General features: G+C 52.8%; 8 protein-coding genes across 8 annotated transcripts; 2 read left to right on the top strand and 6 right to left on the bottom strand.

Moving 5' to 3' along the window:
* Positions 1-380: 380 nt before the first annotated feature.
* On the bottom strand, positions 381-1,121 carry CORC01_04691 (phosphate transporter; the record flags this gene model as incomplete). The annotated part of the gene is made up of 3 exons (XM_022616338.1): positions 381-775; positions 835-995; positions 1,105-1,121. 3 exons carry the CDS (start codon positions 1,119-1,121, stop codon positions 381-383), a joined length of 573 nt encoding a protein of 190 aa, XP_022477189.1.
* Positions 1,122-2,581: 1,460 nt separating this feature from the next.
* On the bottom strand, positions 2,582-3,785 carry CORC01_04690 (cellulase; the record flags this gene model as incomplete). The annotated part of the gene is made up of 4 exons (XM_022616337.1): positions 2,582-2,692; positions 2,758-3,354; positions 3,422-3,535; positions 3,588-3,785. 4 exons carry the CDS (start codon positions 3,783-3,785, stop codon positions 2,582-2,584), a joined length of 1,020 nt encoding a protein of 339 aa, XP_022477188.1.
* Positions 3,786-5,617: 1,832 nt separating this feature from the next.
* CORC01_04689 (37S ribosomal protein S19) lies at positions 5,618-6,085 on the top strand (the record flags this gene model as incomplete). The annotated part of the gene is made up of 4 exons (XM_022616336.1): positions 5,618-5,660; positions 5,732-5,747; positions 5,814-5,993; positions 6,052-6,085. The coding sequence occupies 4 exons, from the start codon at positions 5,618-5,620 to the stop codon at positions 6,083-6,085; spliced, it is 273 nt and encodes a 90-aa protein (XP_022477187.1).
* Positions 6,086-6,448: 363 nt separating this feature from the next.
* Positions 6,449-7,127, bottom strand: CORC01_04688 (transcription initiation factor TFIID 23-30kDa subunit; the record flags this gene model as incomplete). The annotated part of the gene is made up of 2 exons (XM_022616335.1): positions 6,449-6,856; positions 6,924-7,127. 2 exons carry the CDS (start codon positions 7,125-7,127, stop codon positions 6,449-6,451), a joined length of 612 nt encoding a protein of 203 aa, XP_022477186.1.
* A 908-nt stretch (positions 7,128-8,035) lies between these two features.
* On the bottom strand, positions 8,036-9,920 carry CORC01_04687 (uncharacterized protein; the record flags this gene model as incomplete). Its single annotated transcript, XM_022616334.1, has 5 exons — positions 8,036-8,206; positions 8,271-8,524; positions 8,577-9,266; positions 9,320-9,453; positions 9,646-9,920. Coding segments are annotated over 5 exons (1,524 nt in total), but the record flags the coding sequence as incomplete, so codon positions are not given.
* A 497-nt stretch (positions 9,921-10,417) lies between these two features.
* On the bottom strand, positions 10,418-12,555 carry CORC01_04686 (uncharacterized protein; the record flags this gene model as incomplete). Its single annotated transcript, XM_022616333.1, has 3 exons — positions 10,418-11,148; positions 11,204-12,099; positions 12,167-12,555. 3 exons carry the CDS (start codon positions 12,553-12,555, stop codon positions 10,418-10,420), a joined length of 2,016 nt encoding a protein of 671 aa, XP_022477184.1.
* A 955-nt stretch (positions 12,556-13,510) lies between these two features.
* On the top strand, positions 13,511-14,670 carry CORC01_04685 (methylisocitrate lyase; the record flags this gene model as incomplete). The annotated part of the gene is made up of 3 exons (XM_022616332.1): positions 13,511-13,941; positions 14,007-14,062; positions 14,120-14,670. The coding sequence occupies 3 exons, from the start codon at positions 13,511-13,513 to the stop codon at positions 14,668-14,670; spliced, it is 1,038 nt and encodes a 345-aa protein (XP_022477183.1).
* Positions 14,671-15,691: 1,021 nt separating this feature from the next.
* On the bottom strand, positions 15,692-16,738 carry CORC01_04684 (C6 zinc finger protein; the record flags this gene model as incomplete). The annotated part of the gene is made up of 1 exon (XM_022616331.1): positions 15,692-16,738. The coding sequence occupies one exon, from the start codon at positions 16,736-16,738 to the stop codon at positions 15,692-15,694; it is 1,047 nt and encodes a 348-aa protein (XP_022477182.1).
* Between the last annotated feature and the right edge of the window lie 340 nt (positions 16,739-17,078).

Raw genomic sequence — 17,078 nt, 5'->3', positions numbered from 1 at the left:
TGGAGCTAACTAACACGGAAAGGCTACAAAGCTTGACGTCGAGGTTGAGAAACGTGCCATTGGTGGTGGTGGACAACGAAAAAGAGTTCGGATTAATGAGCTGTATCTTGACGAGACATCGTATCTACGCGACGAGTTTGCCACTCCAATTCCGGGAGGATCGCATGGTAAGGCATTATACTGTAAATATACTTCCCAACGTGTCCTCTTTACTGCCTTACGGTAAAAGATATATGACGGCGGCTTGCCTGAGAACATGTCTCCTGCCTGTATGACCAATGATGAACCCCCTTTTTGATTTTATATTTTCTTCACTGTCCGACTGTCCGTTCCCCCCCAAGCAGCAATTACCACTATCGACGACGAGAGCGAGTGCATATTTACTCCTCCTTGGCACCACCGCGGCCGGCACGCTCGGCGGTCTCAATGGCCTTCTTGTCGCTAGCGGCGGGGCCGCCCTGCAGACCCTGCATGAAGTTGGCGGGGGCCTTGAAGGGGCGCTTGAGGTCGCCGGCGGCGGGCTGGCCAAAGACGTGGATCTTGACGAGGTTGCTCTCGAAGGCGCCCTTGAGGGGGATGATGGACTGGATCAGGAGGGGGTTGGTGTACTTCATGTAGATGTGCATGAAAGCCATCATGGCGATACCCATGGCCTGGGAGCGGAAGGCCTGGCGGAGCTGGGTCGTGTCGTATGCGTGGATGGTGGTGGTGACGAGCTTGCCCTCCTCGGCGGAGCCCATCGCCGGGGGCTCAACGTACTTGAGCGTGGTGAGGTCTGGTCTTCTGTCAGTGACTGCGCTGGGAGATTCCAAAGAGACCCGGAAGGTGACGCACCCTTCTTCTTGTTGATCTGGGCCTGGACGTAGAGGTAGATGATGGCGATGATGATGTTGCTGGCAATGTAGCCGGCGCGGCACAAGTTCAGGACGTTGGGGTCATCGAAGGGGACCTTGCGCGAGACCTGCACCATGCCGAGCATGATGATCAGGTTGGTGCTGTGGCAATTGTCAGTATTTCATTCATGGCTGCAGGCGCGCATGACAAAGCAGAAATTTGCCATGCGATTCGATGCGATGGGCGAGGATAAAGAGGGAGAAAACGTACATCTGAGGGCTGACCATTTTGGCGGTTTGCGACGAAGCTGAGGATGTTGATTGGGGGAGGATTGGGAGAGCAGGCGAGGGCAGCGAGCAGCGAAGAAGCTCGAGATGTAAGAGAGAGGGCTGGTTGAAGAGGAGAGGAGGAGGCTGGCAGGTTGCAGAGGCGAAGACGGCGCGGCGTGGAGTTGGCGAGTTTTTGAATGGTTTAGCGCGTGAGGGCGAGGGCGCCTTTGGGGGCGATGGACAGACGGGACTCGGGAGAGGGTGAGGTGGTCGAAACGGCGTCCGTCCAGTGGGTTGGTTGGGCCTGGCTGGGGTGGAGGTGGAGGTGGAGGTACCTTCCAGGTTGTCCAGGTACCTTTTAGCAGTAGGTAGTAGCAGCGCGGTACGCCGTATGGTGCAGTGAGCAGCCTAAGGTAAGGTAAGGTAAGGTAAGCGGTCCGGTTCGGGGTCCAGCGGGATGGCGAATTGCGAAATGGCACAAATTTTGCACTTGGAAAGCTCCGTCAGTTTCTGTAGCATTCCGCTGCAGTCTTTTTTGGCTCTGGTCAGGGCCATGCAAGGGTGTCTGCGCATGCGTTTGTTGTCGGAGCCTCAGCTTCATCACATGGATCCCTCCTTTCTCCGACAAGTCTCTCCATCTAGGTACACTATCCGTACCTTACCGGTACTACCTTAGTGCCTGTACTGCTGTTGAAGCACATGATGCAGCCATGGCACAGCACGACTTTAGAGGTGTCTGTAGCCCAGTAAGGGGACACACCGGTAGTACCTTAAGTACGATGGACTGCTCAAGGCAACATGCCACGCACTCAGTGGCTGGGAACTTGAACAAACGCCACTGGCAAGTCCGATTCCCCGCCCTTGTTCTTGGGTTGCGCTCCAACTCGAGGCTCTTGTGGGCTCTTGTGGGCTCTTGAGTCTTGGGGGCTCTCGTTGGAAACTGCAAAAAGCCAAGTCTTGGCCAACAGAGGACACGTTCGTAAATTGCAACGTGGGGAATCCTGCCAGACATATCCACCAACTGCCTGATTCAGACAGCTCCCATTTTGCCTCATCTTACAGCTGAGATTTGGTCATGCACCCACTGATAAACTAACCATCACTAGCACGAGATATCTCTTACCTCGCTTCGCTTCTTGGTTGGATAATTGCTTGACTCTCACGTCTCGCTCGACTTCCGTTGAGTTGTCATAGAATTCAGTCAGAACTAGACCTCGCTTGACCACAGTTGCAACATCATCCACTATCACTGAAAACTGGGCTTTTCATATTCCAGATATGTACACCAGGGGCCCATGATACCCGCAATCAATATCTACATTGAGAATTTCACCAGATAACAGCTTCCCTGTCCGGGTTGCTGGGTCCTCCGGCAACAGCGCCGCCGTGGAAATCACGTAGCACCGGCCACACGTCCCACTTTCGCCGATATCCACCCCTTAAAAGGTACGTATCCACCCCCGATGTCCGGAATAGCCTCAAATGAAGCTCTTGATAATCGGGAGGTAGGCTGCGTACGCCTTTCCAGTTCCAGGCTCGATGGAGTAAATATAGTCAGCCCACCAAGGACCGGCGGCCCACCAAAGCACCTTGAAATAGCGAGGTTAGCAGCGTTCAAACGAAGAGAACCGGTTGGAGAGTTGGGAACACTTACACCTTTCCACTGCGCCGTGTTGGTAGCGAGGTGCTGGAGGGCCCCCTTGACGGCAGCTTCGCACTGAGCGTTGACGCCGGCACCAATCTCGCCGAGAACGCCCTGCTTGTTGTTGTCCTTGAGCCACTTGGTGGCGACGGCGAGGCGCTCGGCGCCAATGGTGCTGCTGACGCAGGCCTCGTTGGTGCCGGAACCGTCCGTGTCGAGGTACTGGTGCATCTCGTAGAAGAGAAGCTTGCCGGTGGGGTCGGCCGGGTCCTTGAGGTCCTTGAGAGCGGCGCCGGTGCCGCTCTCGATCCAATGCCAGGCACCAGAGTAGGAGTTGCCCTCGATGAAGATGTTCTGCTTCGTGGCGCCCGCGGCACGGATGTTGTTGATGGCGGCCTGGTTCAGGTCGTGGATGAGCGTGTTGTCCATGTCGTGGTACTCGTTGTTGGTGTCAAAGATGACCTTGTCGTTGTCCTTGAAACGGGCGGCGACCGTCTTCCACCAGGTACCAAAGTCGGCGGAGCTGGTGATGATTTTGCCGTAAAAGCGGCCGTAGTTGTGGGGGTCGATGATGGCGTAGGAGCCCTTGGAAGTGACGTCCTTGACGAGCTGCAGTGTGAGGTTTAGCATCCAAGTCTTTTTACATCAAGGCGTATCATCAGCAGAGCGGACTCACGTCCTCGAGACCAGAGAAGTAGGCCTCGTTGATCGGTCCGGTCAGCTTGTCAGGAGTGATACGCTCCATCAACGTTCCGATACGGAAAGTGTTGAGGCCTTGGGCTCTCAAGGTCTACCACCAAGAGTCAGCTGCTTGTACTGTTCGTCATGACCGTCTTGCTCACATCAATGGCAGTCTTATTGGGCCATGTGTAGTCCTTTCCCAGCTGTCCAGACAGGGTGCCCTGGCCGAACTCGCCACCGCTTTCGTTGACACCGGTGAAGAGGAATTTGCCGGCGCGCTTCTCCTTGGCGCACTCAACGGGGGCCGCCAGGACCGATGCGACGGACGCAGCTCCGAGAGCAATGGTGGAAAACTTCATGATTCTTGATCAAAGAGAAAAGAACGAAAGGAGTTAGACTAGAAAAGAAGGTAAAAAGGTCGGATGCAGTCCGAGCAAGCCAAGGTCGACCCCAGAGTGACGCCGAGGCATGGCAGACTTTATATCCTCATGGCCGGGCCCCATCTCTCTCCTCTCTTTCGTCTCCCCTTTCCGTCTCTCGTTTACAGTTTAGGGGGTGGGACGGGATGGCAGAGGCGGTACTTTTCACATTGTGGATAGGAAGACTCGCCGGTTGCGAACCTTTGGGAGAGAATCACCGGGCCACCCCCCTACAGCATCGTGACGGAGTCCCTTGCTCCGTCCCATGTATAATGGCAAGATACCACACGATTGTGGGAAAAGAGGGAACGCAATCAACGAGGGGGGGCCGGTCACGTTGCTTCTAAAAGCCTACTCTGGAGCCCGTGGAAGCGACGAGCCTCACTAAGCTAAGCTTGCTTGGCATGGATCATGTGTCATATGGGGTAGTGCCGGCAGGGAAGAGCACGATCTCGGGACCTGGCCCTCCCTGGTGTTACTACGTAGACCTCCCAAGTCCTTGGACCTTGCAGACGGCGAATTGTGGTTGCGTTGATGTCGAGACTGCCGAGAAATGCGGCTGCTTCGTAATCTGTACATAGACCGGGGGGTTTAGTTCGCCGCCTGGGTTAGATTGCGCGCAGGTCGCTTCTGGTTGATTGTCATTGTTTGGGTACGGATACAAGGCATCATCACCATCATCGAGGGGATGATCTGGCAGCTAGGTGCGGCGGGTGGTATGCTCCAATAGGTGTTTGCGCAAATTTCCCGAGGGTGACAAGTGCCGGCATGAAAGCCAAGAGAAGCAAAGTGCGACCAAGACAGAAAGCGACTGACACGTCGCGGCTCGCCAATAGGCTCTGGTGTGTCTTTGGGGTCCCAAAGGGCCCAAAGGGGGAGGGGATGAAGTTGGCTGTTTCAAGTCGCCGGGGGAATTCCCTCCGCGTGGTCACTGGTAGAGCACCTAGAATTAAGGGACTGCCAAACCCCACAATGATCATCAAGATGGGACTGGAGGGCTGCGAGGGGGCCAAAATGATCCGCGAACTCGGGACAGCGGCTCCAGCAGGTCACGGATAGAGGCTACGGATACCATTAAAGACGGTTGGGAGAGAATGGGGATGGCACGCTTAGAGTGGAATGACGTGATACGACAGATATGAGATCAGGGGAACAAGCCGTTGAGACTAGAATTGTTAGACTTATGGGCAAAGAGAAATCTAATTCAGTAGACTTTAGAAATTGCGGCCAAGCAGGGAGATCCTTGGGTGCTGCAATACTGACAAGCTTTGGACTGAGTCGTTTCAACGGAGTTCGCGGCCAAGGAAACAGCCCAGGTTAACAGAGGGGTCTTCCGGTTCTACCAGGTCTACCAGGTCTACCATAGGGTACCGTTGCCGTCTGAAACAGCGTGGAACGGCCGTCCGAGCATGTCTTGATGAGCAGCACGAATCGATGCGACGAAGGCTTCTTTTCGAGACTCTTTCCCAACTTTGGAAGCCTTTGTCACGACCTCACATTGGACCATTTGAAAGCATGTCAATAATCCAGCAACCTTTTCAGCCCAGCACCGTACAAGTGTGTCCACGGTCCGAGAAGTTGCGCCGAGCCGTGGTTGGCTGGGCCGGGAACCCAAAAAGTCGGGTCCGAGGCACGGAGCATCGGCCAGTCACGTGATCCGGACAAATTCTGGAAGCTCGGAAATTCTTCCCGCGCAGCATCGCGGTAGAAGGAGACCCGGAAGGACAGGAGCTACCAATCCCAGGCCAGGGCATCATATCGCAAACCGGAAAATGCAGCCAACACGACACCTACTGAAGCGATCCGTGTGGAAGGGTGAGTAGTCCCAAACTCCGTTGTCGCGCATTGTGCTGTATGGAAGGCGTGAACTGACAGCTCGTATCTAGGACCTCACATCGTCCCGTAAGGACTCTCCTCTCAGCAAACACCCCTCAACCGAACCCTCGAATCTGACCTTGACGCGAATAGTCTCCCGATTGTGCGCCCCGTCCCTGGACAGAAGATTGTGCCCATCCGGACGCAGGCCCGTTCCGCCACGATCCTGCCCAACTTTGTCGGCCTCAAGTTCCAGGTCTACAACGGCAAGGCGTACATTGACGTGACGATTACGGAGGAAATGGTCGGTCACAAGCTGGGAGAGTTCTCGCCGTACGTCGAACCATTGCTTGCATGGTATAGCAGGGTGCCCGGAGCTAACTGTTGGCAGGACGAGAAAGCCATTCATCTGGAGCAGGTTGTAAGAGGGGTCGGGTCGGGTCGGGTCGCCTTGCGAACTTTCAAACTTTGGAGCAGCATTTGGACGGCGTCTCTGTTAGGGAGAGGAGAAGAGAGGAGAAAACATCTGTACAACACTGTCAAGATACCAGCGATACTCTGTAGCATAAGAATTTGGGGCCTTGGGCCATTGACGACCCTCTGCTGGCCTTATAGGTGTCCATGTCGTATAATTCTTCTCGAGCACCTCTAGTCTAGTGCTCGTCCAAAGTCGAACCTCCCGGTCATGATAACCCCGTAGACGCCATACCCAAGCCTGTCCAACGCCGTGGTATATGTACACCAGCCCAAAAAGATGGCAGCTCCCTGCTGCTGTGACAACAAACCCCTTATCGATAAAATTCACTTCTCTTGACGTTGACTCCGTACTCGCCGACAGCCATGCCGAGGTCTTCCATCGTCAGAACGGTCCTGTTCTGGCTGCCACCTTGTCCACCGCCGCCGTAGCCAGGCCGCTGGATACCAAGCGGCCCTCCGCGACTTTGGTCCTTTGCGCCGGCTGGGCCTGTGGGTTGACCTGGGATGGGGAATCCTGCCGCAGCACCGAGGTTACCCATTGGGTTATTGGCGTTGGAGTTGGAGGCGCGGATACGGCTATACTGGTAGGCGTCTGCGGAGATATCGGCGATGAACTTTTGCGTTGCCAGGGCGAGCAGCCGCGCGAGGCGCGGGTCGGTCTGCGGTGGTGGGGGGAGGCCGGCCTTGGTCATGTAGTAGTTTGTGACTGCGTCGGGGATCTAGACAAGCGAGAGCGATCAGTCCTTGTTCTCAATGGTTGAGGGAATTCAGTGTTTCGAGACATACGATGGGGGCATAGTCATCCATCTTGGTCAAGAACTCGCGGAGAGACATGTCTTTGCGGGTGATGGCCTTGGGCTCTGGGCCTGGCGCGACTGCCTCGGGGACAGCCGCGGCGTCGGCTGGAGCGGCGGCGGCATCGGTAATCGCCTCCTGCGTGTTGGGCGCGGTGGGTGCCTGCTCGGCGGGTTCAAGCGCGTTAGTCGACATTGTGATCGCGGCGTGTCAAGAGCAGAGGTTTGGATGATATTGCCGGATGGGATAAATTGAGTCAAAGGCGCGTTGGTCCACGAGGCTGATGAGGCTGGTGATGTAAGACGGTGTCGCCTTGCAGGAGACGAAAGTGGCGTCGTATCACGTGCTGTTGAGCTGAGCCACAGCGGGGTTCACCTACTCCATATCCAAGGTGAGCGACTGAGGTGGATCGCCGGTGGTCTGTGCTTCTCAAGTTCCACCATCTTATTTAAGCTTGAACAGGGAGCCACGCCGCCCAAGGTGAGCAAGCATGTGGGGGACAAGAAAACCGGCACACCTAACAGGCAGTCTGAGTAGGACAGCTTTGGTATACGTATCAATACTTGGAAGAATAATGACAAACAATATTCTGATTAAAAAAAATTTATTATAAAATTTCTTTCTCAAGTTTAGATTAAGAATCAAGTATCAAAACTCATAGGTTTGGCAGAAGATTGGTGGTGCTTGGTGTGAGGTATGCTGTTTTTTTTTTTTTTTTTGTCTGCCGCAGGACAAGGTGGCAAGGTGTTTTCAGAACTCGAGGTGACTGTTTGCAGCTGCTAAATTCTGTGGTATGGACTGTCTGAGAGCTCATGTTGATCGGTATTTGGGTCCTTCAACGGATTTTGGAAATGGGAACACTGCAAGCACATGTTCAATTAAGAGTCAGGGCGGCCTTCAGATGATCATTATGAGAATAACGATCATTGACACAGCCAACACGATCAAATGCCAGTTGTGATATCATCGTTTACTGACCTGCCTGGTCAAAACCTATTGAAACATAGTCCTTAAGGGACCGACAGAACAAATAGAAACAAAGTGAAACACGGCAAATCATACAGAAAAGACCGACAGAGCCGACTGAGACAAGGCGTTGTACTTCAGTAACTGTAGAGGAGCGTATCCCGATTGCCTTCATGGGAAATTCTTCGATTCTCTCTAACCAACATCCACCTCAAGAGCCATGCCATAATCGCAGCAGCTGCAGAAAACGCAGCGCTAGACATCATGGCCGTGGTATACCGAGGTGCATCCGATTCTGGCCAGAGATACTTCAGCGAGTTAAAGTGGTGGTCTCAAAATTGTTGGATCTGTGGAAAAGGAGTCTAGACTTACTGGGGTATAAATTGACCCGATGGTGGCTATGGTGTTGACCAACGCGAGTGAAACGGCCTTCTTCTCCCTTGTCTGCCCACAAGTGCTCGTTACCCAACCAAGAATGATGGAGTTACATGCATACACACCGCTTGCGAAGGTGCACATGGCAAAGTACCTAGCACCGACATTCAAAGTACTGCAGGCTAACACGAAACCAAAGATTGCGACAACTTTGGCAATGGTGATGTGCCAGACTCTGTCATTGAAGTGCCCTAGCCATACGTGTCAGTAGTACACAGAGACGAGCGATAGTCAAGGCCTCACCCGAGCTGGCAGCCCATGCTATGGTTGCAATGCCAGAAATAAGGTAAGGGGGGCATGTCAAAGCGAGCGTGACGTTTCGACCAAAGCCCAGTGTCTCGACAATAGTCGGGAAGAAGTTTTTGTATCCCGACGCGCTGAGATGCAAATGTTGCATGACCACCAGGACCCAAAGACGAGGGTCCCGAGAGGCTTCAGCAAGACCGGCCCAAATACTGGTATTCGCATGAAGTTGGACCGTATCGACTGCTACCCGAGAGTGCGCCAACTTTCGTTCGTCTTCAGTTAGCCAGCGAGTGTCGAGCGGTTGGTCTGGCAACACAAAAGCTGATGAAACGGAAATAACGAAGCTGATCACTCCCTGGAGTATGAAGAGCCACCGCCATCCGCTTAGACCGGCCACCTGGTCCATTTGGAAGACCCCGATGGCTATGAGACCAGCGAAAGCGGTGCCGCAGATGTTGGCCGTGAAGAGTATCGATATTCTTGTTGCAATCTCTTTTCTGGTGTAGAAAATTCCAAGCACATACAGAGCACCGGGGTAGAATGGCGCCTCTGTGATGCCAAGGAAGAATCGAGTCAAAAGTAGGCCTTTGAAGTCTTTCGTCACCCCCGTCACGGTACTGACGATTGACCAAAGAGCCATGGTCGAAGCCAAAAACAATGATGGTCTGACTCTTGTTATCAACATGTCTGTTGATCTTTGTCAGATGCCGCTTGGGATAAGAAGATAGTCCGAGACGTACTGCTCGGTATTTGTCCCAGGATGTATCCAACAAAAAGAATGGAGACACAGGTCTGATACTCGGTCGAGGTTAGGTTAAGTTCCTTCTCGATAGCATCTAAGCGGGCCACAGTGATGGCATTTCGATCGAGGTAACTGTCGCATAGAGAGTTAGGAAGGTGTCGTTTCTGCTCGAACATAACATTTGTAGAAGCAAGTTACTTAAACCAATACTGTTGGCAGCGTACAAAAGTTAGCGTCCATAATAAATATTGGTAAATGAAGTCATCAATACCGACCATAACCCAAAGAACTGGCAAGATTATCCAGTCTAATTTTCGGACCAACTTAACCTCTGCCGGGCTCATGCTCTCGCCAACAACTGTTGGACCAGTCTCTGGTACGTCCGGATGAGACACGGCTACCACCCCCATTTCCAGATGTTGGCACGCGGTAACTTCATCTGTTTTCGACACAGTTTTCGAACCGTGCGCCTCGACATCAGTTTGATTGGGCGTGGCCATGTTGAACCTGGTGAAAAGGGCCTGAGTGGATGGATATTTGGTAGACTTCTCCTTCGCCTGTCGATGTCGTTGCCAAATTTGAAAACCTGGAGAGGAACCTCTGCTTCCTCTACTTATAAAACACGCTTCTTATTGCGGTAGCTACTACACCCCAGCTTGTTTAACAGACAACCCAGCTTTCCCCGCATTCTCCTGCACACACCCGCTCGCTAGTGCGCATGTATATTTCCGCGACATGCTTGGCTAGATCTACGGTCCTACGGAAGACTTGGCCGAAAACGCGTGGGTCAAGCTAGCATGCGTAGACGGTGTTTGTGATGATGGACAATGTGGGGATGGCTGAACGGACTTCAGCGGGTCGAGACGGATACAGGAGAGACAAGTCATGGCCAAGGGTGTGGAGGATGTTGAGCACTCCCTGTAACATCTGATTGGTTGTAGCGGACTGATGCGGTCCAACACGGATCGTCACGGGAGTCGGCAAGGAGCTAGCACGAGGGGAATAGCCGGAATCTGGAGGTTAGGCTCTTGGTCCCATGTTTCTGAAGCGGACACTTGTTCAACTAAAATGCTCCATGAGGCTGTATCTAGTAGTTCTAGTTGATGTCTGGGAGGTTCCATAGGAAGTTGAGTGAGTCAATGTCAAACCCTTGATAAAGCTGATCTGCGTTGTCACTAAAAGGCGCGATACTAGAGTCGAATTGCAGAGCCCGCAAAAACCCGTTCTGATCCATAGAAGCGGCATCGTTTATACTTTGATCAGCCGGGAGAGTTGACAACGTCAGGTCATATCCACTCAGGCTGTCGTGAACATGACTTGGCGCACGACGCTGATCTGCGCTTCCTCTGGGGGTTTCAGACACAAAGTACAGATTTGATTTCAGAAACTGGGTATGCTTCTCAATGAGGTGTGCGTATCTCAGTGCAAAGTCCATGTCGTCGGGCGGATACCTTCCCAGTGCTGTGACACATCGATCTAGCGTTTGCAAGGCTGTAGGTAGATCTGTTGCTGGTGATCCAAGACTGAGGGCCTTTAGTAGGAAGACGGATGCGGATATTACGCTGATTCTTATACTTGCTGGCGCGTATGCAAGATGTTCCTGGAAAGAGGTCTGGGTTGCTATGCGCAGCACTTCGCTGCTATCCGACACCACGTCTTGCAGAAACCTAGCATCCTGAGCAGTCATATAACCAGCTAGACTGTCTTTTTCAACACCATCCGACTTGGCTGTTGCAGCTCTTTGAACGACTGCTTGTATTGATATGGCACCAACACAAGCTCTGATGTGGTAGTATTCGATAGACAGCGACGTCTTTAGAAGCCCGGCTGGAGGTACGCATTTGCATTAGCCATGGAATTATGGTGGGACTATGGGACCAACCTCTGCAATCTGAATCAAGTGTAGTTTTCCAGTTGGAGAGAGAGCTAAGGAAATGGCCCAACAGGTCTGAGTAGCCATCGTTCCGAAGTAAACCTTCCAAGTGGCCCGCGGATTGAAAGAACATTGACGAAGCTACTTTTGAAAGACGGGTGAACTCAAAGTAGACATCTATATATGAGTTCCATGAAACTTGCGAAGCATCGTCAACGTCTTTCATGGAAGATCGCGTGGCTGCGATAGAGACACTTTCAGGGATGACGGAATTATACCCTAGTCTCGTGGCGGTTTGCGTCATGTAGGCGTAAAGAAGCTTTTGAGCTCGAAACTTTCGACAATCTGCAATGTCAGATGCCGAGAAGCTTGCGCGTTGGTCGCTTGACAATATCCCAAGTTCGTAAGCAAGATTCGTAGCAAGGCCAAGGAGCATCCAAGACATCCTGCTTGCTCTTTTTGCAGGCTCGAAAACATCCTTGCGCCAGCGAATTAGGGGCTCCTCATTGTTGGTTCGCTTCCGGTTTTGTCGATCATAATCCACGTCGATGAACAAGGCATCCCAGCCCTCCGTGTCTGGGGGAAAATGAACAGCCCGAGGGTGCCAATCCGAGATGAGCAGTAAACTCTCAATTGTACCGATTATTCTCATCTTGGCGGTGGATATCTTCTCTTGACCCAGAATGATGCGTTTGATCATAGTCTCACAGTACAGCCAGAGTCGATTGTGTATCAGATGGCTCCTAGAAACACCACCTGCTCCCGGTAACAAGAAGAATCGAGACGAAATCATGAGGATAGTACAACACAACATGGACTCTTCGTAAACGAGGCGTGAATGACCCTCGTGGTTTCGAAATTGATCGACGTTGATGGGAGATAGCGGGGAGAGGTATTTAAAGAATCTGATTGATCAAATGTCAGTTGGGACTTGTATGGGGTACAGGAGTTCCTTCTTACAGATCCACATACGTGACAGCTTCTTGCGAAGTGAACCACCCCTGTCTGATGAATCTGCTCTTGTCCCACAAATCCAGAGTCATGTCGTCTGGTTCGGATAGAGCCTGGATGACGAATCCTATCCCAATCTGACCGCCAGTCTGCTCTCTAGCGGGCACGGCAATGGGTACATCTTGCAGGTTGTGAGCTGGCTGTGCTGAAGGGGGACCAGAGGACGGTGACGCTGTGGCATGATGAAGCAGATTTGCAGCATCGGACAGCACATCCAGAGCGTCACCGGACCCGGTCACAAGACTAGAGACAACACGCCCCGAAAGTGAATGATCGGGAAAAGAACTCGGACGCCATCCCGTGTCAAAGTTTGGGGTGAATGCTGTAGACGGAGTTCCCGTTTGTGGCATGTTTTCTGGCATCTGTGTGTCGACATCTTGCGGCGATTTAGATAGACTGCCAGGCTGTGGTGTAGTAGCATGCGCAGCCGTACTGACGCTGTTCCAACTTGGCGGATCCCTATGTTTGGACGTTCTCGGACGTCGATCGAACCGACAGTCGCGATGCTCACGTCTGCATTTGGCGCAAGGGGGCTCATCGCCCACGATACATCTAACTTTTCGAGACCGGCAGGTGTCGCAAGCAACATAAGTCCGCTTGAACCGTGGCGATTCCACTAAGGACGACCCTGTGGCGTGTTTATTCCTTGGTTTGTCGCCCATGTTGCATGCTAAGAAACGATCACTGAGTTGAGACAAAGGCTACGGACTGGATGCTGAACGTGTCAGCCCTCAATCAATCGCATAGTCTTGCTTGGTATCCTTCCTTACCCCAGTGGAACTCTTGGTACAAGGTAACTTCCCGCTATCCAGGATATGAGCACGTGTGGGCTGCGTTTGAATGCTGGAGGTACGGAGGTTTGTTGAAGGGAGGAAAACCATTGCCGAAGAAGTCCGCCTCAATCCGCTACATAGCGCGAAAGCCCGCGAAAGCCCGCGACAGTCCGCGAAGACCCGCTTCGGTCCGTCTTCGCTTTCTGCGCTGACATCATCTGAACTATGCTCCCCTCTTCACCCGCAGCCACCGTTCCATCTCCCCGCAATCCGGGATGGATTCGATCGTCAGACAATGCGGCAGTCATCAGAAACGGTTTCGAAAGTCACATGAATGGCGTGTAGCGACTCCGAGTACCGGAGGTTCTGGAGATGTTGTTGAGCCACTGGTGAAGTGCGGAACTTCGTGTATATAATGCCAGGAGGCGGCTTGAGTGAAAAGCAAAAGCAAGATTCACAACAGCATCAGTGTTGAAAACCGACCAGCTGCTATAGAAAGAACTCCACATCACACGATTCCCAACGATCAGCCATGTCTAAGTCAATCGTCAACACCAACCCTTACCCGTTCCAGTTCGACGCCAGCAATGGCCCATCCATTGAGGGAACGGACAAGGTGACAATTAAGCTGGACAACTGCCGCGGAAGAATCCCCTCCCTACAGGCAACCAAGGTTCGAGCCATGATCCAAGAAGCGCACGAAGACCCTTCCAAGATCCTTGCCCATGTCTGCAGCTATGATGCTTTGAGCTCGCGACTTTGCGAGGAAGCGGGCTTTCCTATAATCTTCCTTGCCGGGTATGCTGTGGCTTCTGCGTTTGGCCTCCCGGACACTGGGTATATTGCTTTCCAGGAAGTTGCTGCCAAGGTCCAAGAAGTTGTGAGGGAAGTCAAAGTTCCCGTCCTTGTGGACGGTGATACTGGCTATGGCGGCCCCTTGAACGTGAGGAGGACAGTTGAGGGGTAAGCTTCAATTTTACTCAGAACAAAAGCTACATGTGGTGACACAGCTGACTGGTGTTGCACAGGTTTGCGGCTGCGGGAGCCGCTGGCATCATGATCGAGGACCAGTCTTGGCCAAAGAGTATGATGATGATATGACCCGTTATGAGAAGACCAGCCAGATCTGACAATACTGCAGGATGCGGCCACACTGCTGGCAAGAGCGTTGTCTCTAGAAGTGAGGCTTATGCCCGTTGGCAGGCTGCAGTCGATGCCAGAAACGAAGGTGTGGACATCTGGATCTTGGCCCGAACTGACAGCCTTATCCATGGATACGACGAAGCTCTGACCAGAGCCCGCAAGGCGATAGAGATTGGGGTAGATGCCGTCTTTGTTGAGGCGCTCCCTGACCGAGAAACCATGGAACGTCTCAGGAAAGACCTCGACTTCCCCGTCCTTGCCAACATCATCGAGGGCGGAAAGACGGAGAACCTGTCTGCGCAAGACCTGGGTAAACTCGGGTACTCTGCAGTTGCGTATCCGTGGACGTTGGTTGCCGCAAAGTTGAAGAGTATCCGCGAGGCCTTGGAGGGGTTGAAGGGGTCCTTCACCGTGGGGAAGCCGCCGACTATTCTGTCTTATGCCGAGGTGTGTGAGGGGGTCGGGTTCAATAAATACTTCAAGCTCGAGGAACGCTACCAATATGAGGGACGCACGAACGGAGCAAATGGACACCAGTGGGAGAAGTAGATCGGAGATGGAGCTTTCGGCTTGTAGTATGCACGGTTGATCTATTCAATGTTATATTCAATCAATCAATTTCATTCCGCCCTGCCTTATTGTCGTCCGCCTCCGGAAAGTTGCCTACCATTACTGATTGCTGGAAATGTTGTCCGCCACAAATACCAGTCGTACAGGCACACTATTGTGCTTTCTGCTGCCCATCGCAATTGGTCTCTTATTGCTAGGTGTATACACATCGACCGTAAAGGCCACCGCTGGTGATATCAGTCTATCGTTGAACACCGAAAGGCAGCCTGGTTGATGTCGGGAGCCTGGTATTTCTTGGTGGCGGGCAGTGAGGATTAATTATATGGGGCTGCAAAAGCAAGAACCATGATTTCGGGGTTAGCATTGGCCGCGGATGTAGCACGGCTCATTGTGTGCTGCAATAGCCCATGCTTTGCTCTGTTGGCTTGTTTGATGCGGTAGAGTTGACCACTGGTTCGCTGAAATGGACCTGACAAGCAGTGCCAAATTGTTTTTTTACTCGTGCTGCTTAGCGGCAAGCCTCCCGTCGATGTGCCCGCAATCACAGCTATTGACTGCACGTCCACGCTAGTCTATGGCCGGCGTAAACGCTGCTAACCCATTGATTGTTAGAGGGCCGACGCGAAGTTGCGAGGCGAGCGCAATGGGAAGATTTTCCGCAGACGCTCGACCATACAAGTGGTGTTTGATGAGGTCCTATAGGAACAATAAAACTGTGCTTAAACGATGCGAATAACTGGCGATTCTCTCGATAGAGAATGCGAATGAGTCTGAGACCGGCGGTAGCCGAACGTCTCAGCAACATCAAGGCATACTGGCGCTGGAGGCTCCTGTACGTGTACTTCTATTTGATGATCACCTGAATTATGTGTGAGTCGAATTGGTTACCATCTAAGACACAGCGCAAGTTGTCACAAGTTTCATCCAAGAAATTATAACCAGGGTCTTTGTGAAGACTCAAGAAGAATGGATCGAGCGGCGTAAGAGGTGAAAAGTTCCCTTACCAGTCTACTTGAAGGTCCATCGTTGAGTTTGCTACTGCAATCGAGCGTGGGACATGGACACCACGGCGTAGCCGGTCCAAGCAATCAAGAGCGAAGCGACGTGCGTCGGGGGGCGTTGTGGAAATCTCAGCAATGACTGATAATGGCCAGATTAAGCATCGTGCTGTAACGGAGAATCGATCTTCGGTGGTTTCTAGATAGTCGCCACAACTGGCAAGTACCTCGACAACGAGACTCGATATTTTCCGCGTCGCAGATTCCCGCATTGCGAGGTAGTTCGTATTGGCTGATCCCGATCCTTGGGCAAGTATCATGGATGTTTGCATCCAGATAAGGTCGTTGAGAAACATGCGTATGACCCTCAAAGAGTTCCAGTACCGCAACGCTCGAAGGGAAGGGTAGCAGAAAGACATGCCCTTGTATGTCATTGCCGCCCTCTCATCTGGGCTTCGTGCCGTGAATCTCCATTCTGCTGCGACTTCACGCCCAAGGTTCGCTGTGGCCGCGTCCAAGTCCAGAGCTTCAACTATAGCCTCATGTCTCTCTAAGTCGTGGAGTTTGGCTATCCTTGACCGTAAAGTGGCAACCCGGTCGAGGATAGGGGTGATCTTGAGGAAGGGATCGTTCAGATCAAGGTACGGCTGTGCATCATCGAAGAGCTCTATGAAGCGGGCCGGGACAGGCGTTTTGCTATGCGCGCAGCTTGTGCGGATATTGCTTGCAGAGTGAACGAACAGCTTGCGGCCAAGAGGAGTCCCAAATTGCCGACTTCCACGCAGGCGCAGCAGCTCAACGGAGCCGAGAGTGTGCTGGTTCCAGCTGTCTAGAGACTGCTGACCGGAAAAGACAATGGCCTCGAAAAGTCCCAGGAGAAGTACGGCAGCTAGGGTGCTGTTCTCGACGGCAAGTTTCGCTGAGCTTAGGGCTTGGTTCGTTTGGCACAATGCGCTGGCGTATTGAACTCTGGCCTGCTTCATGAGTTTTGGGTCTGATATCTTGAGCGAAAGACTGGCAAAGCTAGCAGCCAGTATTGACGCCGACATGGCATCATTGCCTGTTAGCCCATGAGGGCAAAGCTTAGGTAGATAATCAAATGGCGAGGTCGCTATGTAGTCGGTCATGAAATATGTGCGTGCCAAGTCCTCGATGGGCGACGAAAGTGATCGATAGCGAACCACCTCGTTATCCGACGGTGGAGTTGACGACGAGGAGCTTGATGAAGACCCTCGATTAACCAGAGTTCCAATAGCCTGCCTTGGAGTGGCCGCCGCCGTGGCAGCGGCCGCCACGGTTGGTGTCCCGCTCGAGCTTCCATGTTCCTTCTGCGCGTCTGCTCCCGTCCCTGTTTGCTGCTTCGGTTTGGGCGGCAAACGCCTTCTGGGT

The sequence above is a fragment of the Colletotrichum orchidophilum genome (assembly GCF_001831195.1).
Source record: "Colletotrichum orchidophilum strain IMI 309357 chromosome Unknown Scaffold_31.1, whole genome shotgun sequence".
Taxonomy (NCBI): domain Eukaryota; kingdom Fungi; phylum Ascomycota; class Sordariomycetes; order Glomerellales; family Glomerellaceae; genus Colletotrichum; species Colletotrichum orchidophilum.
Note: the sequence above shows the minus strand (reverse complement) of the source record. Positions and strands in the feature narration are given on the sequence as shown.